The sequence below is a fragment of the Conger conger genome, chromosome 12 (genome assembly GCF_963514075.1).
Source record: "Conger conger chromosome 12, fConCon1.1, whole genome shotgun sequence".
NCBI lineage: Eukaryota > Metazoa > Chordata > Actinopteri > Anguilliformes > Congridae > Conger > Conger conger.
This window is the reverse complement of record NC_083771.1, coordinates 25,129,386-25,156,063: the sequence shown is the minus strand read 5'-3', so window position 1 is coordinate 25,156,063 and position 26,678 is coordinate 25,129,386. Positions and strand designations below refer to the sequence as shown.

General features: G+C 41.3%; 1 protein-coding gene and 1 long non-coding RNA gene across 2 annotated transcripts in view; one reads left to right on the top strand and one right to left on the bottom strand.

Annotated features, from left to right (window-relative positions):
* LOC133141714 (PALM2-AKAP2 fusion protein) overlaps positions 1–7,868 on the bottom strand; it is a 134,853-nt gene extending 126,985 nt beyond the window's left edge. Inside the window, exons 1-2 of the mRNA XM_061262368.1 lie at positions 7,655–7,868; positions 1,659–1,829 (exon numbers count right to left, since the gene is read on the bottom strand). Coding sequence (XP_061118352.1) covers positions 1,659–1,696 — 38 coding nt within the window. The 5' untranslated portion in view covers positions 1,697–1,829; positions 7,655–7,868. The remainder of the gene's footprint in view (positions 1–1,658; positions 1,830–7,654) is intronic.
* Positions 7,869–18,850: 10,982 nt separating this feature from the next.
* Positions 18,851–20,014, top strand: LOC133142560 (uncharacterized). Its single transcript, XR_009710197.1, has 3 exons — positions 18,851–18,907; positions 19,150–19,256; positions 19,832–20,014. It is a non-coding gene; the product is annotated as an uncharacterized LOC133142560 (long non-coding RNA).
* The last annotated feature ends 6,664 nt before the right edge of the window (positions 20,015–26,678 follow it).

The window sequence follows — 26,678 nt, the reverse complement described above, 5'->3', positions numbered from 1 at the left end:
TTGATTTTATTAGAGCCAATTAACATACATGTCCTCATTATTAATACTTAATTTACAATTTTAACATAAAGCTTTATAAATTACATAATCTTATTTTAACCAACACAATATTGCTGTGCATGGTATTTGACCAACTGTCTTTTAGCCTTTAACTTGAACAGCAAATTATATTGCTGAGAAACGTGAAAATATGGTTGGTTATGCTGAAGTAAGTAAGTGAATGTGCTGTAAGGTTTGAAGTGGTAAGTGAATGTGCTGTGATGTTTGAAGTGGTAAGTGAATGTGCTGTGATGTTTGAAGTGGTAAGTGAATGTGCTGTAAGGTTTGAAGTGGTAAGTCAGCACACTGTAAGATTTGAAGTGGTAAGTCAGCGTACTGTGAGGTTTAAAGTGGTAAGTCAGCGTACTGTGAGGTTTAAAGTGGTAAGTCAGCGTACTGTGAGGTTTAAAGTGGTAAGTCAGCGTACTGTGAGGTTTGAAGTGGTAAGTGAATGTGCTTTGAGGTTTTGTTATATGACAAAAGACAAGGGAAAACCCAGTAAATAACATTTCTTGCGAGGGGTATTTGCTTACTTGAAATGTAGGAACACTTTTCTGTTTCCCCCTATTAACAGGCAGTGCTATTAACAAAATTAATAGCACTGCCTATAAATAATATATAATTATACACAGTATTTTGTTAGTATTATTTCATATACAGCAGATTCCAAACAGATCCACTGTTAAAAAGCTCACTATAATAATGGCACAGCTTGGTGGCTGAGTGAAGCCATCTTGTCCACTGTGGTGTTGCAGACGCACCCATCATGGTCACCACAGGTCTGTTCTGCACTCAGTGACATAAATTTATTGTGAATTCATGCATTCACACAATGTACAGCATGATCGGTACTGTAACCAATGACTGTGGGGGAAGATGATCAGCACGCATTTCACGCCACACAAGATTTGTCCATATTAGGCAGTATATTACCCTCCTGTAAAGGGACACGAGTGCTGAGTTATTACCATCAATTAAGACACACCTGACATTTCTCCAGCACACTTGTGAGGGTAGTGTGACCTTGTCAGCAAATAGTGCATACGTGCTACTGTAAGTAAAATGCACGGTTCCTTAAAGGGGTACGAAGCAATTACCCTAAAAACGACAATTTTAGTATGTGTATGCTTGAGCGTGAACTTGTGTAATTGTGTACATATTACACAATGACAGGAGAATGCTGCATGTGTGCTTTACAGAATGCCTGTGTTAGAAGCCTTGCTTTTATCCTGGCAGATTACAATCAGATAAATGGCTGTGCTGTGTCCTTTCTGCTGAATCAGAAGACAACACCCTGGAACAGGACAACGCTGCGTCTCCTCTGGTCTGCACAGCTGAACGTGTGTAGAGATAAGACATGCTAGCCCTGTGCCTGCCGCATCACCGCAGCCTGCACTGACTCTGACAGGAACCTGGGGAATGGTCTTTATGAATAATACACATGAGCAGGCAGCCACATACATGCAGACAGCAGTCGCACCGACGGGCAGAAACGCTTAGCAACGCCTCTCCTCCCAGCAGCAGCCATCGCTATGGCAGCTGTAGCCTCTGCTAGGCTACAATCACCATGGCAACCTCGGAACGATGCGCGACATGCAAGGAGAAATGGACATACTTACTCCAAAGCTGGGGGCTTCCTCCGCAGAGGTGTACCCATGATGGCTGCCACTGCCCTCTCCTCTTCTCCCCGCTTCGATGGCACCTTTCACCTCCCAAAAGACCTTCCCTCCTTCTGCCAGAATCAGCCCGACACACTCCGTGAGCTAGCAGCCTGCATCTCTCAGCATAGCCTACAGGAGGGAAAGGGGAGGTGGGGGCGGTGTGTGTAGGGATGGAGGGGGTTGCAATTGGTTAATGTCTTTCTTTATTGGTTAAGACTATATCCTAACACTGACTCCCCTTTCAGCTTCAGGGTGGGGAGAAGTAATGTTGCTTGCATCATACTACTGATGTATATGAGTAATATTATACTTGCATTCAAATATGTACAGTATTAATGGTACATTTGCAAAATCATACAGTACAAAAATTGTCTCCTTAATAAAGCGGCAACCTTTTTAAGTGCTATGGTTTCGACTAGATTTACAAATACAGTACAGTATGTTTTGGAAATGAGCATGCTATAGAGTATAGCCCATAGTAATTAATTTTCAAGGTTTTCATGATGCTACAGTACCTATGATTGTACCTATCAAAAATGCTGCTATTTTTCCTGAATGCCAAAGACAAGCAGTTAATAAATATGATGTAGAGTAACAGGGATGGTGGCAACTTTGCCTTATTCCACAGGCTAATATGACAGATTTGGGTCTGGTGCCACAGGCTAATATGCCAGATTTGGGTAACTGATGGTGCTCAGGAAAAACACACGGTTTAGATTGAATGGCTAAAAGAAGAGGTCAGCTGATCTTTTTTTTTGTGTGAGTTAGTATAAAAGAACACATTTCAGATTTCCAAATATTCATTTTCCAAAAGATTTAATTTTTTTAAATTTAATTTTACAGAGACATTTTTGTATTTAATTACTGTAAGCAATTTACTACTTTTTACATAAAAACTTGATCAAGGCTGTCTGAGATCAGAAGCAAGGAGCCAACCAAAGTCTGCAGAAGAACTGTGGCAAGTTCTCCAACACGCTTGGAACAACCTCCCTGCTGATTGTCTTAGCCAATGCTGTCCTGCAGTGAAGCAGTTTTAACACCGAAGAGTGGACACAAAAAATATTGATTTGATTCAGTTTTTAACTATTCTGCCAAATTACTAAAATGTAATGTCAAATGTATAGGTACGTTTATCTGGGACCTTTCATTTAATTCTTTTTGAAAGAGTCTTATCTGTACAGAATGTTATACAGGTGCCTAAGATTTTTGCACAGTACTGTATGTGGTGTGATGGATTAGATGACATGGAAATTCTTAGTGTACGGTCCTATGGGTGTCGAAAATGTTTGGGAAGCTGGGATCATTAAAAACTTTGTGGCATTCCATAACAACACGGGATTGAGATGTTGAGTGATCTCAGATATAATACAGGCCATGGTTGAATCCTTTTGATCTTGGAAATTGCTTTCTTTGAATAAGAAATTAGTTGTATGGTGTTTTTTTGTTATATCACATTCTAGCAATTTTGGGTATCATGCATTGCATTTTTTGTCATCTTGGTGCTGTAGACTCGGGGGCAGGGGTATTGACTGTAAATTGCCTCCTGTAGTTTTTGAGAGTTTGGTGAGTTTTATTATAATGTGATTAGGCCTTTAGCTAAGTATAGTGCAGTTGTACACTTTTGGTTGTTGCAATACTTGTTAGCTACCTAACTAGGTGGCTAGCAAACTCCTAGCCCAGTGATCACGTTGGGAAATCTGTGAAGTGATAGCATAGCCTGTGCATTGCATTCATGGCCTGCTAGCGATGGCCTGCTAGCCATCTCCCAAAGTTTCTCTTTTTGTAAAGTTATTTATTTTAAAGGTTCAATAGGTAAAATGCTTGTGTTTGTGACCATTTTAAATCAATTCCTATCATTGAAAAAGGCTCACTGACATGTTGACTCTGCCTGTAAATGGTAAATGTTAAATGGTTGGAATTTATATAGTGCCTTTATCTAAAGCGCTGTACAATTGATGCTTCTCATTCACCCATTCATACACACAGTCACACACCTGTGCCTGTGTTTATAGTCCTTAAATTTTGGTTTCAAAATATACAGTTGACACTCTATACAGTATAACATTCTATAGCTTTACAATAACTCAAGGTCATTGGTTGAAAATTGGTTCTAATTGCCACAGCAAATGGCGTGGTGGTGGGGGGAACATCAGCGCGTTCACAGAGAAGGGAGAGGGATAAACAGTGTTGTGGTTTGAGGGTGTTTGTTGCTGCAATTCCTCTATTGACCATTAGAACTCCGAAATTACCTATTGGTTATTGGTTATAACTTTTAAGGTTTTTGTTGAGGACTCAGAGGATTGAAAATGTGTTTCAAGATTTAGGCTTATGTTTCTATATGATAAATTTACATCTTCCCAGAATGGTCTGTCAGTTCTTTGATTTGTTTCGTTCTTTGATTTGTTTCCGCTCCCAACAATGCTGAAACCGAAACTGACGTGTGAAGGTTGCTTTGGAATAACCTGTCGATGGGTCTTCACGTTTCCAATTTGTAGGCATTCTTAAAAAAAATCTTCAGACACAACTTTTCCGCATGGTTTTCACGTAGCTATGGGACCTCATTATTGCCTTTTAATTTATTCATTATTGTCTTTTAATATTTCTTTAATTAATATTTATAAGTATTTTTATATCTCCATGTACAGCACATTGTGTTGCAGGTCTGTGTGAAATGTCCTGCACAAATAAAGTTTTGTTTGCTTGCTCATTACACTTGTAAAGGAAGGAAGTCAACTGTCAATGCATTTTAGACCCCTGATTCAAGGATGGGCAGTAGCATTATGAATCTCAGGGAAAGAATGAACCAATTCCTCCGTCAGGGATGTCCATTGGTGTGTTTTGATGGTACTGATACATACTTGATACATACTTCCAGTTTGTAGTAACATTGTTATACAGTTCCCTCCAAAAGTATTGGAACTGCAAGGCCAATTCCTTTGTTTTTGCAATACGCTGAATATATTTGGGGTTGAGATAAAAAGATGAACACGAGACAAGAGTTCAGAATTTTAGCTTTTATTTTCTGGTACTTACACTTAGATGTGTTAAACTACTTCAAACACCTTTGGAATCAGACCACCCAATTTTTAGGTGAGTAACAGAGAGTATTTCAGCAAATAACACTTAATATTTGGTAGCATATCCCTTGCTTGCAATAACTGTGACCACTGACATCACCAGACTGTTGCATTCTTCTTTTGTGATGCTTTTCCAGGCTTTGATTGCAGCCCCTTTCAGTTGTTGTTTGTTTCAACTGGGTTAAGTTCAGGTGATTTGGATGCATTTTTTAGAATGTTTTTGTAGACTTCTGAATTCATCATGAGTTACATTCTCAATAAAGATTAGTGAGCCCACTCCAGAAGCAGCCATGCAAGCCCAAGCCATGACACTTCCTGCACTGTGCTTCAAGAAGAGCTCATATGTTTTGGATCGTGAGCAGATCCCTTCTTTCTCCACACTTTGGCCTTAACATCACTTTGGTAGAGGTTAATCTCGGTCTCATCAGTCCATAAAACATTGTTCCAGAACTTTTGTGGCTCATCTGGGTACTTTGTTGCAAATTGTAATCTCGCCTTCCGATTCTTACTACTGATGAGTGGTTTGCATCTTGTGGTATAGCCTCTATATTGCTATACTGCTCTCTAAGTCTTCTACGAACGGTTGATTGAGATACCTTTACCTCTGGAGATTGTTTCTGATGTCATTGAATGATGTTTTGGGGTTTTTATTCACAGCTCTCATAATGTTTCTGTCATCAAATGCTGTTGTTTTCCTTGGATGACCTGTTTGATGTATATGGCTCAGTATGCCAGCTTCATATTGGTTTATCTTTTGTAACACAAATGCAGTCTTCACAGGCAAAACCCAAGGCTAAAACCAAGAGTAGGCATTCAGAACTATTTATTTTAACCAATTAATCTAACAGGACACATCTGGGCAACAGGAAACACCAGTCAGTCACATGTTCCAATACTTTTGCTCACCTAAAAATTGGGTGGTCTGATACAAAATGTGATATGTTCTAAGTTGTTGAACAAATCTTGATAAAAATACCAGGAAATAAAAGTACAAGTCTCATGTACAGGTTTTGACCTCAAACTCAATTGTCTTCAGTGTATAGCAAAAACAAAGGAATTAACTGCTGTTCCAATACTTTTGGAGGGGACTTTATCTGCTACTGTTTTGATGCATAATGAGCCATGATAAAAGATGAATATATGCACAGCTAGAATGTCATTGGTTCAATCTGCAAGTTGGTTCTGAAGTACCAGTTCCATATCACTGCATTTCTTACTGACTTGTATGAGGGTATTCTAGTATACAGTATCGCTTGTCAAAGAACTAAGGGCTTAACAATGGCTCTGTATGAGAGTTTACCAAGCTGCAGGCTGTTTGCTGTCAGTGGTGAAACTTCTCACATTTTTTTGTACGCTCTGAATTCACAACACTAGACTGTGATATTACAACAAAATAAAGATCAAGACCTTTCCTGGGGATTGTGGGAAGGCTACTGTCCAAAGTACAAACTGGCCCTGGCACGAATCATGTATTTACCATTCTGAAGAGGCGCTCAGTGTTTTCAACTATCAACAGTGTTTTCAAATAGCAGGTATTTGGACAGAAAAACATATCTGTATGAAATTAATTTAACAGCAGAAAGAGCCAGGAAAAGGAATGGCTGGTGCAGTTGTGAAAATGTGTATACATGTTATTTTGTTACATTACATTACATTAAAGGGATTAGAAGACACTCTTATCCAGAGCTAAATATAATGAATTGTGATACAAAGAGCACAATTACATATGATTACATATGATTTCCATCTTTTTTATATGATTATGTTAGATCTAATGATCATGTGAACTTTCATTCTGGTTTTCCAAAACCAAAATGGTCTCCTAACCAGCCTGGTTATCATATCTGAGCTCTGTAGAGTATTGAAATTTGAATTCTCAGCATGCAATCTGTAATTGACTTCATAAAACACTGATTAAGTTTTTTTTAAGGAGATGCATTATCTGTGAGATGACTTAAGGATGCAGCCACTGGTCATATGCGAACTGTTTTAAATGCGTGTGTCTGAGTGAACAGTGCATGCGTGGGAGACAGATCAGTTCCAGCTAAGAGTCCCTCCAAATACGGCTGATATACAGTTCAACAGGAATATCTGGAAGGACATAAATCTTTTGATATACATTGCAGGCCTCCAAGTCCAAACTATAAACTAACAAATATGTGCTGCTCTTCACCTTTTGACCCAAGAGAGGAGTGCACAAACACTACATGGTGTTCCCTGTAGGGCTCAATCACTCACTTTTATTTTCTGACTGAAGTTTGGGTTTTTATACAGCAGTGTCCTTTTTGCTGTGTTACAAGACTCCTAACTGCAGCTATTGGCATATAATGCATGTTTACAATACTGTATAGCAAAATCAGTACAGAATCTATACCTGTACATTTTAAGCATGAAATAGAAAAAAGTTTTAAATAACATGAGAAAATAACCATTAATTTCGGCACACACAGCCGAACTTCAGCTCCATGTGCCATCAAAAAAAAGTATTTATGCATGTAATGCAAGCAGTATATTACAGTACATTACAGTTAGTTAGCTGACGCTTTTATCTAAAGCAACTTACAGTTGATTATACTACGCAGGGGCCAATCCCCCCTGGAACAATGTGAGGTTAAGGGCCTTGCTCAAGGGCCCAACGGCTGCACTGATCTTATTGTGACACCAACCTGTCCAGGTTCCAGTCAAGGACCTAAGCCACTAGGCTATTTTAAGCATTTCAGGCATTTTAAGCTACCCACTTGGTCCTATCCACTGATGGACCATATCTTGTTATAGCCAGCTATCAGTGCAGAATGCCACAGATGAATCGGCCTTAAACAGTAAACAGGTTGCAGACAGACTGAGCAGCAGTAATGGGCTGAAGTGGAAGGTACTCACAGTTCTCCAGCAGCTCTCCTGCAGTCTCCTGGCTCTACATGACCCCGGCCCATCTCACTGAGGCTGCCATTTCCCCGCTGTTCACTTGGCACACCTCTCTGTGCTGAAGCATGGCGTGGGCCGTTCACACATCCACTCGCCTCCACCACCAAGATGTGGGGATTACCGGCAGGAATGCACGGCCACCACCCAATTTACCGTTAACTAGACGTCCCTGCTAAACTCCGGCTGGGAATCTCCAGCTCAGCCGTACTGCTAAGTTCCCAGAGCCAGAGTCGGAGCGCTACATTATCCGTGATTGTTCCTCTCCGTACTGTGGGGGCTAGGAGAGCAGGTTGATCCGACAGTGTGCCCACTGTTTAGGAAAGAAGGGAGAGAATGTGAGGGAGGGGGCGAACGTGACAGGCCGGGCACAGAGGGGCAGTGATGTCAGAGGCTGACACAATGTTAGCTTTGTTGGCTCCCCCAGAGCCTGCTCTGTCAGGAATTCTCTGACAACAGTGATGAGGGGTTTTCCTGTAGAAAAAGAGCCTTTTGACAGCAATAGATATCTAGATTGGTATCTTATTTGCATCCCCCGTGGAACTCTGTATCTCAACAGGCTGTTACTGATCTCTTCAGGCAATCCTAAGCAATTCTTACAAAGATCTACCATTTCCTGTCTCTTCTTGCTGTAGCTGATTGATGTCATCATGTCAGCCTCCCCCAGAGAATAGGAGAAACTAGCTGAACATCTCCATTGAAATGCTAAATGTGTACAGACATGCTATATGCAACATACAGAAACAAATTATGAGCAAAATTACACCAGCTACCAAAACAAGGTCACGGGTCCCTAAAAGTTTGTGTAAAATGTCCATTGAGAAGCCTAAACACGATACACCATTTCCACCTTGTGGACAGACATTGGAACTACATGAACATCATTAGTACCACAGATCCTCAGCTCACAAAGGGCACATTGCGCAGTAGGCTCTTTGTGCCAGGTTCCATGACTCTGTACACGCAGTGTTTCAGAGTTTCACAGTGTCATTATTTTTCATTTAGCCCCCCTGTGGCTTTCCTTTTACTGACCAAAAGTAATTTTTTTAAATCAAGAAATGTGCATTAACACATTTACTCAGTATGGACTATTTGCTAATTTTGCTAACGCAAAGGAAATTAAATTGGATGCATTTACACCAAGAGAACTGCAGAGGGCAATATCACTTTTCTGAATAAATCATTTCTCCTCTCAGTTGTGTGATGGTAACAGTTTTTTTTAATTTTAATCAGAATAATATATAATAGGATAGAATACAGAGATGGTGATATTGTATTTGAAACTATAACAAAAAGGCAGTGAGTTGCTGAATCAGTGAACACATCCAGTAATTACTTTTAGCATAATGATTTAACAAGTACCCAATTGACCCATCAAAAATTGGACACTTAAAAACAGTAAATTTGATACATCATAATTAGTTTATGTAAGACTGGGAACTTGGATGGCATACATCAACAAAACCACCTCCACCCACCCGCTAAGCTACTACAGCCTGGTTTACATAATGACAGGGAGAGGAAATCTCTGGCACGGCATGCGGGACACATGGTAACGGCTTGTGTACACACACTGCTGGTGAATGGATCACAAACTAATCACAGCTGCTCCAGTAAGGATAAGGTGTAAATGTGCCTACTTACCTGTCTGCATCCTCCCAAAATAAATGTTGGGGAAAAAACTATTAGTTCAGAAAAACCACATTATACTGTATTCTAGAAAGATAGTAGTCCTGTCCAAGTTGTTTTGTCAACAAACCTACATTGATTTATGCAATGTTTATGCAAAGTAGGTTTGTCTGGTAGTCAGTACGACACAAAATGTACAATATAAAATTGTTGGCTTTCGGCCACTGTACCCAACATCTTCAATGCACTGAACGCAATGCCACCCTATTTTATGAGTAGAACTTTGCTACAGCAAGTAATTTCACAGAAAATGATCATTTTTAACATTTATTTTGAGACGTACGGCCCTCCACCATCCGTAGTCATGTCTGAGGAGACAGAGAGGCAGTGATGGATATGCCATACTGCTCCTGGCTAACAAGCCGTGGCTATGAGTCAGCCATTACCTGGCCTCGGCACGGAAACATTGAGATGCCAGAGAGATCTACGACTCAGTGCTCATATTCTAGTGAGGTAATATCCACTCTGTCATTCCGATATGGCAATCAAACTGCGAGACCAGGCAAGCCCTGACAACTTAACTAAGAATCCTGCTGTATCACGTTAATGAGCAACGTAGCAAACACAGAAGTAACCAAGAGGAGATGTCTTGCCTTATACTCTCAAGCCAGCAGCACCTAAAGGCTGTATGGTTAGAACCCATCGCTTGGAACCTGGGTCTGGAGCCCAGTAACATGCAAACCCTTTCAAACAAATAACACAAAATTATCCTTTTCACATGTGAATTGAACATTTATTAAACTATTAAATGTGTGCTTTTTTCACAAGCGAATGAAACTTTCCACACATAAAAAGAATATTGGTCACATAGAGTCATTTGAATCTTTACACTTTCATGACACTAACTTTTTAAAAATGTGAACGATAATTTTCACGTGAAAAGAAAATATGACTTGAAATAGCATGGTAACCCACTCTCATTTTATAAGTTGGACCTATGGTCCAAAACATTCAAATGGCTTCACCCAAATCCCAAGAGTTTTTGAGAGAATTTATTAGGGTTTTAATAAGGGCTTAAAACAATAGTAATTTTGATTGGTTGAAAAGGTATACGGTTGATGCTATATGGCACACTTGGGGCTGAAAGGGTTAACCTGTGTTACACTGGGCGCTAAAGCTTCTCTTTACCTGACTGCTGCTGCCACTAGCACATTAGAGTTTCACAGGAGCATAGCTGTCTCCCTGACATAGAAAGTGAAATACTCCTCTACAATACTGTCACACACTGCACACCTGTATTATCAATCTGTACCTCTACTCTACTCAGCTACAAACTCATGGTGGTGGCTGACAAGTTATGAGAGGCACAAGTGCTATGAATGAGGACTAGAGTTTTGTGGGACTGTTGTAGGCTCATGCTACAACACTAGTAATTCCAAATATTAACAAATCTCATACGAGCAGTACAGCAGCCAAGATTATGTTCAGTGCATACAATTTCACATATTCCCCAGAGTACTGAAGAGGACAGAGACACAAACACAGGCATCAAATCTGCTTCTACAATGACGTACCTCATAGGTCATCATAGATACACTTTTTATTTGCATAATGTAGAAAGGTATGTCCTTTTCTTGAAATCAGAAAGACCATCAAACTACCACCAAATGGAGATTTTATTACATAAATTAAATCTAGAGAAAGACCATGTTTCCACTCTCTACCCATACAATGAAAATGAAAGTGATCAATATTTCCTATTTAAAGGGCACCTGATACTCAAAATGGCCAGCAAACAAATGTCGATAAAGGTCAGTAATATTTCATTAATTAAAGCCCACAGAATTAATTAAAGCAGAGAAATGCATGCTGTGCAGCAGGCAGCATTTCCTTAGCCCGACTGCCACATTTAATGGGATCCAAACGGCTGAAGTACGCAGATGAAATTTCTACCCCGTCAACTCGGGGTCATTCCATTGCATCTGAATGCGTAAAAGCCAAGGCTCTGCAAGCACTGTGCATTTGTCACGCAGTATAAACCACACTCACATAAAACAAGCCATGAATGTCAGTGACCCATTTCTACCCGTGATGCATTATGAAATAGCAGCGCAGAATAACATTCTAAAGTCTCATTTAACTGCTGACAGCAACCGGACCATTCTCAGACGAGGTGAAGGACTGTTTCAACACTGGCTTATGACTGGCTAACATTTGCTTATTTCCTTTATTAAGGAAGACTTATGTCAACAATAACATTATTTGCAGCTAAATTGAAAGGTCCCATATCTTATCCCTGCCATGCACTTGAATTTGTTCCAGTTGCAAGGTGGGCCATGCTGAAGCAAACAACCGTTGTGATGTTGCAACTTAACCGAAGCCCAAATGACTCATTTAAATGCATATGTTCTTTACACAGAATGGGCCTCATTTATCAATATGAGCAAATGCATATGGGATCGGAAACAAACTAACAACTTTCGCCAGACTTATGAAACATGCATAGACACAGCTTTTTTTCATATCCACATGTGTATGTTGATAAATACCAAGTAATCGTAAATCAAAGGCGCGTGCACAAAATTTGTGATTAGCATAAATTGACACCCCTAAAACACAAAATATGGAATTTAAGCTTTTTAAAGAGAAAGTGAAAAAAATAAAAAAGCTTCCCTGAAGCGGAGATTGAAGTTCTGTTAATGGATGTACAAGCCAAAAACACACACCGATCAGCCATAACATTAAAACCATTAAACTGTTTTTTTCACGATTAAAAATGATTTAAATTGTATAAACTTGTCTATAAACACTTAATAGTGCATTTATATTTTTTATTTAAATATCTTGGTACATACTGGTGTTCATGATCACATCTATCTTAACAGGTGCTCCAGGACCTGTAGAATTATTAATATTCTAAAAAATTTAAGACCCACCTTATTGGGATCTATTCTGACATAGGCTTCACCACACACAGTAGCATGTAATTCCAATGGAGGGAATAAGTTTCAGCTCCGACAACCATAGATTATGTGTACATATTATTACTTCACTAGCTGACATCTTTAACATATTTTTTTGAAATGTATCTGTATTTATGTTACTGAACTAGCTAGTTTGTTAAACCCATCGCGATTAGTTTACCATTTCGACAAGCTGCTGCCTTCCAGGCTTGACTGAGGGAGTATACATTGGGCTAGAGGAACGCATTGGCAAATCATAGGAGACGTTGTTATCTCGAATCCCACCGTATGGTGACAGCAATAGCATACAGCTACACGCAGAGAGCCAGATGGAGGTGTCACAAGCCTCAAACAAAGTGATTATGTGGCCATGGTTCAAATATTCGAATACACCTTCTGACTGGGAAAAACAGTTCCCGTTATTTCATAGGCGTAGTAGGCTACGCCATACCCCATGTTTAATGGAATTAAACATCACCCATTTTAATGTTGAATCCTGTTGCATTTTTATATGATATTAATAATTATAATATCCAATTGACATTTTAAATAATTTAGCCACTCTAAATAAAATACATATCATACAGTACTGTGCAAAAGTTTTAGGCAGGAGTGAAAAAATGCTGTAAAGTAAGAATGCTTTGAAAAATAGAAATGTTAATAGTTTATTTTTTATCAATTAACAAAATGCAAACTGAGTGAACAGAAGAAAAATCTAAATCAAATCAATATTTAGTGTGACCAGCCTTTGCCCTCAAACCAGCATCAATTCTTCGAGGTACACTTGAACAAAGTCAGGGATTTTGTAGGCATATAGTCAGGTGTGTGATTAACCAATTATACCAAACAGGAGCTAATAATCATCAATTTAATATGTTGGTTGAAACACAATCATTGGTTGAAACAGAAACAGCTGTGTAGGAGGGTTAAAACTTGGTCATACACCATGGCAAAACTGAGCACAGCAACAAGACACAAGGTAGTTGTTATACTGCATCAGCAAGGTCTCTCCCAGGCAGAAATTTCAAGGCAGACAGGGGTTTCCAGATGTGCTGTCCAAGCTCTGTTGAAGAAGCACAAACAAACGGGCAATGTTGAGGACCGTAGACGCAGTGGGCAGCCAACTTAGTCCAGCAGATGAAAGACACATCATGCTTACTTCCCTTCGCAATCGTAAGATGTCCAGCAGTGCCATCAGCTCAGAATTGGCCAGTGCGACCCAGGTACACCCATCTACTTTGTGGAGAAGTCTGGAGGAATTCATGGAGGAATTGCGGCCAAAAAGTCATACCTCCGAAATGGAAACAAGGCCAAGCGACTCAACTATGCACGAAAACACAGGAACTGGGGTGCAGAAAAATGCCAGCAGGTTCTCTGGACTGAAATATTTGGCTGTAGCAGAAGGCAGTTTATTCGCCGAAGGGCTGGAGAGCGGTACAAGAATGAGTATCTGCAGGCAACAGTGAAGCATTGTGGAGGTTCCTTGTAAGTTTGGGGCTGCATTTCTGCAAATGGAGTTGGGGATTTGGTCAGAATTAATGGTCTCTTCAATGCTGAGAAGTGCAGGCATCTGATTGCCCCCAAATTTATTCTGTAGCAGGACAATGACCCCAAACATACAGCTAATGTCATTAAGAACTATCTTGTGATGTTTGGAACAACCTACCTGCTGAGTTCCTTGAAAAACTGTGCAAGTCTAGTGAGAAGAATTGATGCTGTTTTGAAGGCAAAGGGTGGCCAAACCAAATATTGATTTGATCTCGATTTTTCTTCTGTTATTTCACTTAATCTGTTCATGCATTTTGTTAATTGATAAAAATAAACTATTAACATTTCTATTTTTGAAAGCATTCTTATTTTACAGAATTTTTTCATGCCTGCCAAAAGCTTTTGCACAGTACTGTACATATTATATATTAATACAATATTAATTAATGGAATAATAACAAAACATGCTTTACAACCATGATCTTTCATTTCCGTGCACAATACGAACAGCTGAGACCACTCGTGAAGTTTGTTCGGCTCCTATAACAAAAACTGACATCTGAAAACTTTGATAAATCCCACATTATTTGTGCAAATGCATTTCCGATGGATTTACGGTGAATTCCGTTTGGCTCATATTTGATAAATGAGGCCCAGTGTGTGGATTTATTCAAGGACAGTGTATTCATTGTGAAAGTATTGATAGCACCTTCAACTCCTACACCTTTAAGTAATGCATTTGACATGGCCTACGTAATACACATAGCCATATAGCATGTAGTTTTCATCTTTTACTTATAAAACACACACAAGACATCATACACCAGAACAGGCCCAGAGGAGGGGATGTGGAGGCTGGTGTGGGTATAGAGTATTCTGGACAGTAGCAGGTATCATTTGATGCCAAATTAAAGCTCAATTAAAAGCATTGTGTTCTCTTCCTACACTATGTTATTAAAACGTTAATTATCTTTATTAATTTATGCCCCAGGATCGGAGGAAACCCTTGATTCCACCTGACATAGAGATAGATATCTCAGAAAGGCATAATCATATATTCTGATAACCAACCACTACAGAGGCCATTTCACAGTTTGTGTGGTTCGTCTTAAAAGTATGTCTCAAAAGTTGTGTGACTCCCGAAATGTTTTCTAATAATTGTTTCACATTGGCTTGCCTTGCATGGAACAGAAGACAACTTCTGTGTGAAATAAATCATTTCGGCTAGCAACACATTGTCACAGAAGTTAAATTGCCAAGTTATGTGGACTTCTACCAGAAGGCTCGGAAAGTAACTGTGGTCACAGATGGATTGTAGGAGGAAAACAAATCTGGAATGAAGACTGGAGGAAGCAATTTTAAAAAGGCACATCCAGGATGTCCGAAGAACTGCTTTGGATGAGACTACAATAATGCCGATATAGAAAAAATTTGAAAGCTAGAGGTTATATTAAAGCCCAGTGTAAGGAAGCGGGTTTGGAGGACCACACGCGCCCAAGAGGGGATCTAAAAGTTGCTCACAGTACATGAGATATTCACTGATATAACCGCGGGAAGCGGGATAATTGCTAGAGGAAGGGGATAATAGAAAAAGGGAATTAAAAACTCCTAAGGACTTAGTCAACCGAAAACAACCCATAAAAATGGTCAAGGAGTCTAATCCGACTCGAGCAAGGAAATATCAACAAAGAACAGGGAAACTCAACCTCACGTCCGACTGACGACATCGATCGGACCAGAGGCAAGTCGGAAGTAGATATGCAAACAGCACCAGGGTGAGAACAGCAGAGTTTTAACGTGACCATTAACTAGCTGGCCATTCACGACATTCACAACATTCACTGACATCACTTGATGGTCAGTGAGAGGTTGATAGTCGGAGAGGACTTAGCAGGGATGTAGAGAAGCTCAGTCTTACCAAGGTTAAGCATCAGATGGTGGGAAGTCATCCATGCAGAGATATCAGCCAAGCAGGCAGAGATCTGTGTGGTGACCTGGGTATCGGTGTTACGTTCTCAGGCGTCCAGGGGTAGGAGGGAGTACGCAACAAAATTATAATTAAATAAAAATGACCGGGAGGATGTATTTGAGGAGTGAAAATGATCGAACAAACCAGGTTTGAGGTGCAATAGTTGTATTTACAAAAATGTACAGTGGCGGTGCTATTTACAGTTTTCAAACAAGACAAAGACACATCGGGTACGAGGCCAAGGGACCTGGGTGTTGCCAAATCAATTAAATGAACAAAACCAAAGAGAGCTAAAAACAAAATACATACTAACTGTAACAAAATAATATCTCTACTCTATAATCAAAAGTACATAGGTGGCAATCACCCCTTTCCTAAGGTGTCTAAACAATGGTTCACCCTACGTGCAGCAACAGTGTATAGAGGCCTCTGTCTTACCTGCCCCAGGGCCTACACACGGACAACCACATTCACAGGAGTAGGAGAACGGAGGAACACGCATGCACACAACAGGGTTATGAAGGCAATGAATGGGCAAGTCAAGCATCGCCCCCTATAGGGCAGCCAACACAGTTTATATAAGCAGAGGGATGTGATTGGTGGAGGCGGGACCAGGGCAATGATGATGGACAGCAGGGACAGCGAATGGAAATGGTTGATGGCTTCATCTGTAGAGTTTAAGGGGGGGGGAAACAGACAGACATACATACGTGGAACGTAACACGCCCACCAACAAGAACAAATTTACCCCGTAAATTTGTTCATACCAAGAATGAAATCTATCATACTTTAAAGAGTATTGTATTCTTCATTCTATTTTTTGTTAACATAGGCCTACCCTATGTACGAGACAAAGCATCTGCTAAAACATTGTCCTTACCTTTTTTATGTTTTATTTCTAGGTTGTAACTCTGAATTATGAGTGACCAACGCATTAACCTCTGGTTTTGATTGTACATTCCAGATAAAAAAACTAATGGATTATGGTCTGTGTATATAACCACTGGGACAGAGCTGGATCCAACATACACTTCGAAATGTTGCAATGCCAAAAGTAAGGCCAGTGCTTCCTTCTCTATTGTAGAGTAGTTTAGCTGGGGCTTAGTGAATTTCCGCGAAAAGAAACAGATGGGGTGATCAATTCCGCCTGCATCTTCCTGCAGTAGCACAGCTCCAGCTCCCAAGGCGCTCGCGTCTACCTCTAACTTAAACGGCAGCGCGAACTCCGGGGCGGCGAGCACGGGAGCACTGCACAACAAGGCTTTGACGCTTTCAAATGCATGTTGACAATCTTGTGTCCAGATAAACTGTCTTGCCGAACTGAGCAAACTTGTCAGGGGAGCTAAGACTGAAGAAAAGTTACGGCAAAAGCTACGGTAGTAGCCAGCCATTCCAATAAACCTACGCAACTCGCGTTTGGTCGTAGGTGCGGGAAAATTGGTAATGGCCATAATCTTTGCATTAACAGGCCGTACTTTACCCTGACCAACCTGCTTCCCTAAGTAGGTGACAGTTGCTTTCCCAAACTCGCATTTGGCAAGGTTGACAGTTAGCGAAGCAGATGTTAATCGGTCAAACACCATTTGGAGGAGTTGTACATGTTCTGTCCAAGTACTGGAATATACCACCAAATCATCCAGATACGCATTGCAGTTCGGAACACCGGATAAAACACTATTTACCAACCTTTGAAAGGTGGCCGGAGCATTTCTCATCCCAAAAGCCAAGACGTTGTACTGCAAAAAATCGTCAGGGGTCACAAATGCAGAGATTTCCGAAGCACGGGACGTCAAGGGGACCTGCCAATAACCTTTCAACAGGTCGAGTTTACTTACATATCGAGCGGAGCCAATGTTGTCAATGCAGTCCTCCATCCTTGGGAGAGGGTAAGAGTCGGGTACAGTAACTGCATTGACCTTCCGAAAGTCCGTACAAAACCGGAGTGTTCCATCTGGCTTGGGCACCAACAAACACGGCGAACTCCAAGGACTTGAACTAGGGCGGGCCAACTGATTGTCCAAGAGATACTGTACCTCTTTTTTCATGGCCGCCCGTTTGGCAGCATTCACTCGATATGGGTGCTGCCGGATTGGGGCAGAGTTATTCACCTCTACGTCGTGCTGTATCACTGATGTTTGTGTAGGAGTGTCATTAAAGAGCATAGGATACTCTGTGATTAGTTTGACCATATCGGAACTATGTTCTTTTGGCAAATGGGTAAGGTGGGAAGACAGATCCGCTAGTACTTCTGAATTTAGTAGCTTAGCGCACTGCTGTGGTGCGTTACGGAGCAGCAGACCGTCCTCATCCCCAGCCAGATCAGAAGTGACCACCGGGAACACCGAAGCTATAACCGAGACCGGTAAAACATTATCCTCCTCCAGTTTTGGAGTTCTGGCATGGTACATCTTTAACATGTTTACGTGACACATTCGGGACTGACGTCTACGGTCAGGAGTGCGAATGATATAGTCAGTATCACTTAACTTCTCTTCCACAGTGTAAGGACCTGAGAAGCGAGCAGACAGCGCAGAACCTTGAATAGGCAGCAAAACCAGCACCTGATCTCCGACACTAAAGGAGCGCACAACCGACTTCCGGTCATAACGCTTTTTCATAGCGCTCTGAGAAGTGGTAAGTGCTTCTTTTGCCATAGAGCAAGCCCGATGTAAGCGCTCTCGAAACTCACTTACATAGTCCAACACATTAGTGGACCTAACAGACGAGTCAGACATGATTTGTTCTTTAAGAACTTGCAGGGGCCCTCGTACTGTGTGACCGAAAACCAATTCGGCTGGGCTAAAGCCAAGTGACTCCTGCACAGTTTCTCTTAGGGCAAACAACGCAAAAGGCACTCCTTCGTCCCAGCTATTTCCAGTTTCCAGACAGTATTTTCGTAAAACTGATTTAAACGTCTGATGCCAGCGTTCGAGCGCACCTTGCGATTCGGGATGGTATGCGGAAGAGACCTTATGCTTTATTGCAAGGGAACTTAAAATCTGTTTAAATATCTTTGACAGAAAGTTAGATCCCTGATCGGTCTGAAGCGTCTTAGGGAAGCCAAAGGTTGAAAAGAACTTGGTTAAAGCCTTCACCATTGCTTTAGCAGTAATGGCACGGAGAGGAATCGCCTCCGGAAATCGTGTAGCTGCACACATGAGGGTAAGTAGAAATTTATTTCCGCTTTTACTTTTCGGTAACGGACCCACACAATCCGCTATCACTTGAGTGAATGGTTCACCCATAACAGGGATAGGACATAGAGGAGCAGGAGGAATTACCTGGTTGGGTTTTCCCGTCACCTGACAACTATGGCAGGTTCTGCAATATTCCGTAACCGTGGTTTTTAATTTGGGCCAGAAAAAATGTTGCAAAACCCGGTTATACGTTTTGGTTATTCCTAGGTGACCAGACCAAGGGTTCTCGTGTGCCAACGATAACACCTGCTGGCGATACGGTGTGGGTACAACTATTTGAGTTACCACACCCCAATCCATGCCAGCGGCAACAGGTAATGACCATTTCCTCATCAACAGATCCTTTTTCACGAAATAAGCTACTGGCCTATCTTTCGCAGCTTCAAGGGTGACAGCAGATTTAAAACACTGCTTGAGTGATGTATCCGTTTTCTGAGCGTCAATAAGCTGCTCGCGTGTGACTGGCAGCTTCATCGAAAGTATCTCCCTTGACAAGTGTTTCTCCTTTACCTTTTTGGGCGATCTCTCGGGTACCGGAACATCGCTAGCGAACGGAGTGGCTAAGATAGAGTCTGACAAATTCACCTGCTCGCCCCATTTTCGTGCTTGTGCTCGGGTAAGCACACATGCAGGGTAAATGTCAGAGGGAGTTTTCGAAACCTCTGGCGTAGCGTGTGTCTCAGGGTTTTTCACAACCTCTAGTACAGGGTACACTTTTCCACCGGCAATATCGTTCCCCATAATGAGGTCTATCCCTGGAACTGGTAAAGAAGAACGCACGGCTACTTTAAAACAGCCAGACATTAAATCCGTGTTAACTTGCACCTTATGCAACGGAACACTAATAAAACCCATCTCGATTCCTTGAACTATGATGTCCGCCCCACAGGAGGACGTATCTGACAAGGGCAAGACCCCCGCCAGTAAGAAGGACTGGGATGCCCCAGTGTCCCTTAAAATTCGAACTGCCTTTTGGACATTCGGTTCCCCAACCAGAGACACAAATCCTTCAAATACGAATGGTGCGTAGCCAACGCTACCTTCTTCACTGGTACTGGGAAGTTTATGAGATACTGCTCTAACCAACCCGGTAGGTTTTGGGGTACTGGTATTTTTATTTTTTAATAAATAACAATCTGCTATTACATGACCCTTTTTGTGGCAGTAAAAACACTCCCGCTCTTCCTTAGAGCGTGTAGGGGGAGATTTAGGGGGTTTAACTGATGACGCAACCTCAGCTTCAGCAGTTTTCCCACTAGACGTCGCAAACACACCTTTATGTGTGAGGGTAAACTCATCGGCAAAGATTGCCGCCTCATTTAAGGACGTAACCTTTTGCTCATTCAAATATACTACACACCTCTCTGGCGTGCACTTCTTAAATTCTTCCAATAAAATTAATTCTCGGAGTGAATTATAGTCTGTGGATTTGCTAGCAGCACACCATTTATCGAACAGAGCTCCCTTCTCCCTAGCGAACTCAACAAAAGACTGAGTCGAGGTCTTTCGGTAGTCTCTGAACTTCTGCCTATAAGCCTCCGGCACCAACTCATAAGCACGGAGCACCGCAGCCTTAACGACTTCATAATTTAAACTATCGGCAAGCGACAAGATAGCCACTGCATCCTGCGCTTTACCGGTCAGTTTACACTGCAGCAAGGTGGTCCAAATGTCTTTTGGCCAGTTTAGTGCAGTAGCAAGGCGCTCAAAAGTGCTAAAATAGGTATCCACCTCCGTCTCCCGAAAAGGGGGAATAGCTATGTGCCTTCGCACGTCATAGTGCGTAGAAAGTGGCGCGGGCATAACTGAGGCTGGTAACGTAGCAGCTTGCACAGCGGCGCTCTCCAACTCCAATTTACGTATCTTCAACTTAGTCTCCGCCTCAATCTCCAGTGTCCGCATAGCTAATATATGCTCAAACTCAATTCTCTGAGCTCTTTCTATGGCCTCTCTGGCTTCCCGTTTCTCCCTGGCTTCTTGTTCTAGTTGCAGGCGGGCTAAACGAATTTTCAACCTCGCCCCAACCATCGACTCAGACGATGCCGACACCGACGAGAGCCCTTCGAACCTCGGCAGAGTTACCGGCTGCGGCGGGGTAATCGGCAACGGCCTCTCCTTCTCCTCCGATCCGAAGGAAGCCGCAGCACCCTGCTCCAGCTCAGGTTGGACCGCAGGCAGGACAAAGATACCCAGCTCTACCAATTTATCCCATACCACAGACCGAATATTTTTTTTCAAAGACTGTGTTGTTACTGGGATGCCATAATGCTGTGCAATACGAATTAATTCTGCCTTACGACACTTGTCAAAACCAGAAACAGAAAGGTTTCTAATAAATGTTTCCACTTCAAACTCCGCGTGCTTGGTTTCAATGTTCTCCATTCTGAATACAAGTTTCTGTACAGCCTACGAAGCACACTCAATGGTTGACGATATTTACAAAACGCTCAATATCCCGGACGAGCCCCCATTTTTGTTACGTTCTCAGGCGTCCAGGGGTAGGAGGGAGTACGCAACAAAATTATAATTAAATAAAAATGACCGGGAGGATGTATTTGAGGAGTGAAAATGATCGAACAAACCAGGTTTGAGGTGCAATAGTTGTATTTACAAAAATGTACAGTGGCGGTGCTATTTACAGTTTTCAAACAAGACAAAGACACATCGGGTACGAGGCCAAGGGACCTGGGTGTTGCCAAATCAATTAAATGAACAAAACCAAAGAGAGCTAAAAACAAAATACATACTAACTGTAACAAAATAATATCTCTACTCTATAATCAAAAGTACATAGGTGGCAATCACCCCTTTCCTAAGGTGTCTAAACAATGGTTCACCCTACGTGCAGCAACAGTGTATAGAGGCCTCTGTCTTACCTGCCCCAGGGCCTACACACGGACAACCACATTCACAGGAGTAGGAGAACGGAGGAACACGCATGCACACAACAGGGTTATGAAGGCAATGAATGGGCAAGTCAAGCATCGCCCCCTATAGGGCAGCCAACACAGTTTATATAAGCAGAGGGATGTGATTGGTGGAGGCGGGACCAGGGCAATGATGATGGACAGCAGGGACAGCGAATGGAAATGGTTGATGGCTTCATCTGTAGAGTTTAAGGGGGGGGGAAACAGACAGACATACATACGTGGAACGTAACAATCGGGGGGGAAGGAAAGAAATAGTTGAGTGTCATCGGCATGAGAGTGGTAAGAAAAGCTACAAACATGTACGCTATTTGACTTGAGAAAGCCAGAAAATAATAACAGAGATTCATAAAGAAAGCTCAATCTCAGCTCCACTGCCCATGCAGGAGACTTATGAGGGAGCAAGATAGAGCCCAGTGCTATTGTGAGTTTGCAAAGCTCTCCACTGAGAGGGATAAAATTGATGAATACAAGACAGTGAGCTTTTATTTCAAAAACACCTTTCTGAAATAAAGCAAAGAGAAGGCAGCTGTCAGCATTGGGGACAGCATGACACAGCAAAAAGATGCACAGCAGCGCCAAGAGAAAGTTCAACATACAGATAAGGTGAACATTGTCTTATCCCTTAAACTTGCCCAAGGCTATAGGAAGTCTGAGTCAGTTTTTCAATAACAAAAGGGTCACCTTAAACTCACTTCATGAAGGCAGTCTCTAAAGCTCCTAACTTGATAAAGGTAGCCTTTAAACGAGGCAGGAATAAAACTAGGGTGTACAGAACCTCAAACCCTAACTCTTGGCCTAGACTAAAGGAAGTTCCCAAATTGCTCTTAATTCCATGAGGAATCCAGTCTTCTGACAGTTACGTGGCTGACATTTATGCACAAAGAAAATGCTAAAATGAAGATGTGGCAGACTGTCTTCACTTCCCCCAGATGGTTAAGGGTTGCTGCGTGTTCAGCTCCCATACCCTTTACCACAACTTGTAGGTGAGTATCGCCAGTAGCACACCTAACATCTGTGCTCAAATGAAAGAGTGAAATGTGAAATGACAAACAAGCCCAGAGTCAAGGAAATGTGAGGCCTAAATATAAAAAGAAACGCAGCTGCTATTAATAGGGAATCAGCAGACAGCACCCGGAAGACAATTGGAGTCAACCATCAGCACGAGGGTACTAATTACCTGAGTGCCAAACCAAAATTATTGCCAGAATGATGGCAGGAGTGCCCTCTAACGACCCAAATAGGTAATGCCTGGAAAATAATTGAAGCCTGCAGCCAGAACCGTGTCACCCAGTGCTTTAAGCTTTAAAGAGTCTACGGAGGAAGACACCCTACTCAAGCTCTTTGCCAAATGACACCCAAAACATAAAAAGCGGCAGATTCAGTTAGACTGTCTCCTGGAGTCACAGAGGCACCATTAATATAGGTTTAACACACGCTTTCAGCCTTGTGGTCCGGTGCCCATAAAGTTTATATGACTGTAAATTCATTGTGATGCCAGACACTGTACGGCCAGTGGCACATAATTCTACAACTTTACAGCTGCTTATATCTTTCACAGCTCCAAGTGGGCACAGTATACCAACACAAGACCAAGGACCAGGCATAAATCGGGGGATGGGATATGTCTGGGTCGTGCCAAGGTCATTGAACAATGCTGTGTCTGACCTTCATGACATAATAGCATGCTGCCAATCTGCAGTCTGATATACTGAATCAGTGATCCAACTTGTGATATGAATACTGGTATTCATAATTTAAAGGCAAACCTGGCACCTTCTATGTTTTGATCAGTGGACTGAAATCATTAAGCCAAGCTTGCAGATTACATTGAAGATTTTTTGCAGCTGAGGATCTGTTAAACATTCTCACAATTATGTGCAATTCAATGTTTCCACATCAAGACTGTATATCTTCATCAGTAATTCCATGTGCATCTCTGGCTGAAAATTATATAGTTTGACAGAGGATATATTTGCCATTTTCAGCATCAAAAAACCTTATTAAAAAAACACTGAATATTTTTCTAATTAAAATACAAATACAGTTTAAATTGGTAAAGAAGCTTCTGCAGGCAGCTTCTAGCGTTTCAGAATTCTCTTAAGCAGCTCACAGACTTGAAAGGCCTCAGAAAGCTGTAGGTTCGGGTTTGATATGATTTTTTTCCTGTCAGAAATAGCATGCTGTGACACAGGGTTGGGATTCAGGTTTTGGGAGAGGAAGGATTTATCAGATGCAGTTTTTCAGACTCGGCAGATTTGTGTATGCACAAGCAACTCACATCCAGTCCCCTTTCAGCAGTGTCCTTCTGAGTCACATCCAGTCCCCGATCAGCAGTGTCCTTCTGAGTCACATCCAGTCCCCATTCATCAGTGTCCTTCGGAGTCACATCCAGTCCCCATTCAGCAGTGTCCTTCTGAGTCACATCCAGTCCCCGTTCAGCAGTGACTTTCTGAGTCACATCCAGTCCCTTTTCAACAGTGTCCTTCTGAGTCACATCCAGTCCCTTTTCAACAGTGTCCTTCTGAGTCACATCCCATCCCTGTTCAGCAGTGTCCTTCTGAGTCACATCCAGTCCCCGTTCAGCAGTGACCTTCTGAGTCACATCCAGTCCCTTTTCAACAGTGTCCTTCTGAATCACATCCAGTCCCTTTTCAACAGTGTCCTTCCAAGTCACATCCAGTCCCCGTTCAGCAGTGTCCTTCTGAGTCACATCCAGTCCCCGTTCAGCAGTGTCCTTCTGAGTCACACCCAGTCCCCGTTCAGCAGTGTCCTTCTGAGTCACATCCAGACTGGAGGTGATGGGTGATGCTCACAAGCAGAGATCAAATTCAATATCAGCTGGCTGTAAATGCAACAGGGCAAAACTGTAGCTCTGAAGGGTTCATTTATACATTGTGTGGATGTCATATGAACATATGTGTAAGTGTTGAGATCTTGAACAGTGCCTATACATTATTATTTTTTTATGATGTGGTAATGAACAGACCTAGGTCAAATATGTAAATGTGTTTCAAATACTTTTCTGTGCTCAATTGGTCTTTCCTAGTGCAATTGAGCCAACCAAGAGGATCAGAAGGTGGTGTTAACACTTTTTGAGAGCGTTTCAAAGGTTCCAATACACCAGACAATCTCAGTAAAGTGTAGTAAAGTATTTTACAGAGCTGGCTGAATGTAAAGCACTTTGAGCTACATATTATGTATGAAAGGTGCTATATAAATAGAGCTTATTATCTGTATTATTATATTAATCCAAAATGATTACATTTTCGACCCAGGACTGGGAATGAATGAATGAAAAACCATATGTACAGTACAGAGCCTTTGTTTAATTAAGGCATAAATATCAGTCATGGTGCTTACATGAATAAGCTTTGCAACTTTGTCCAGTGACCAGGCTCAAATAGGCTTAAAACATTTTATTTCACCTGGAAGTTGCTTCCTATGCCCTCTCTCATAAAAAACTGCACCCACAATGCAATGCTCAAGATATTTTATCAGCAAGCACAGTTACCTTACATCACTTCCTTCTTCATGGTGATTTAGCATGTCCTGCCCATAAAGCTGTTTGCATTCTATTTCTTCAGGATAATAATGCTTTCACATTCCCTGGATTTCTCATGTTCTGGTGTGGGGCACTTAGATTTGACAATGTCTTGTACATCGTTTTAATACCGCAGCTCAATTTAATTGGTGGTTATTTATATTTCAGTAACTGGCCCTTTATTGCTTTACTTTATTTCTGGACATTTATAACCCACATTAATTGTACTGTGAGTAGACAGTAATGCCATTTGAACATTATACAATGCCCTGTTATATTGTAATGCGGCTAAACTGTCAGTTGCTCTATTTTTCAACAATAATGAATTCCACATTATATAAAATATGAAAAAAAACTAAGAAAGGAACACCTTGAACCAAAACCAGAAATGCTTAATTGATTTTACGGTGCTAACCCTTTGTTAAACATGAATGTGCTTGGAAGTGCAGTTTCTTTTCATATTTTACAATACTGTGATCAATTTTATTTTAAGTCAAACCTTAACATTGCTGCACAAAGCAGGTCATACTCACATACCATAACTAATCTCAATCTCCATGAAAATCATAAAAACGGTTAACACTGAATGGTCATAGGCTCTTCTTTGGTTCTTCTATTTCATACTGCTGTGATTCACCAAAGCACTCAAGTCAAATTGTCTGCCAAGCTTTGAATAATTCATTAGCAACTCATTGAAGGTTACTTTTCCAATGAGTCCCTAATGAGACTGGCTATTTGATACTGTTATAGATGATATTTCACCAGCTTCAACCTCACCATCTTCAAGCTGAAAATATAGTCTGTCTTTTCACACAAGGGCGATTGGCCATTGTATTTTTCAATTGCATCTCTTTCAAATTATTTTGTCCTCCTTCATTTTCTATCTGGTATGTGTGTAATTTTGGATGTGTTCAGGACACTGAATGATAGATTAGCAGAGCGGTCTTACCAATGAACAAAGTCTTTTTCCCCCCGCATTATCTCCCTGGTCGTGTTTAATGTTCCACCGAAAATGCATCGTTGGATAAATTATCTTCCAGATAATTTCAGAGGTACATACTTAAATTATCATCAGGTATGGACTTGAAAAGATATAATATATATATCAAAATATGTCAATTAGCTCATTTGCATACTTTATTGAAAATGGTGGAAATTACAAATTTGAACATTTTTGTAGCAGTCTATATTTAATTAAGATATTGTTATTATTCTTTCAGATTCTAAATAAGACATGTTTGAAGACTGTTTTTTATCACCAGTAC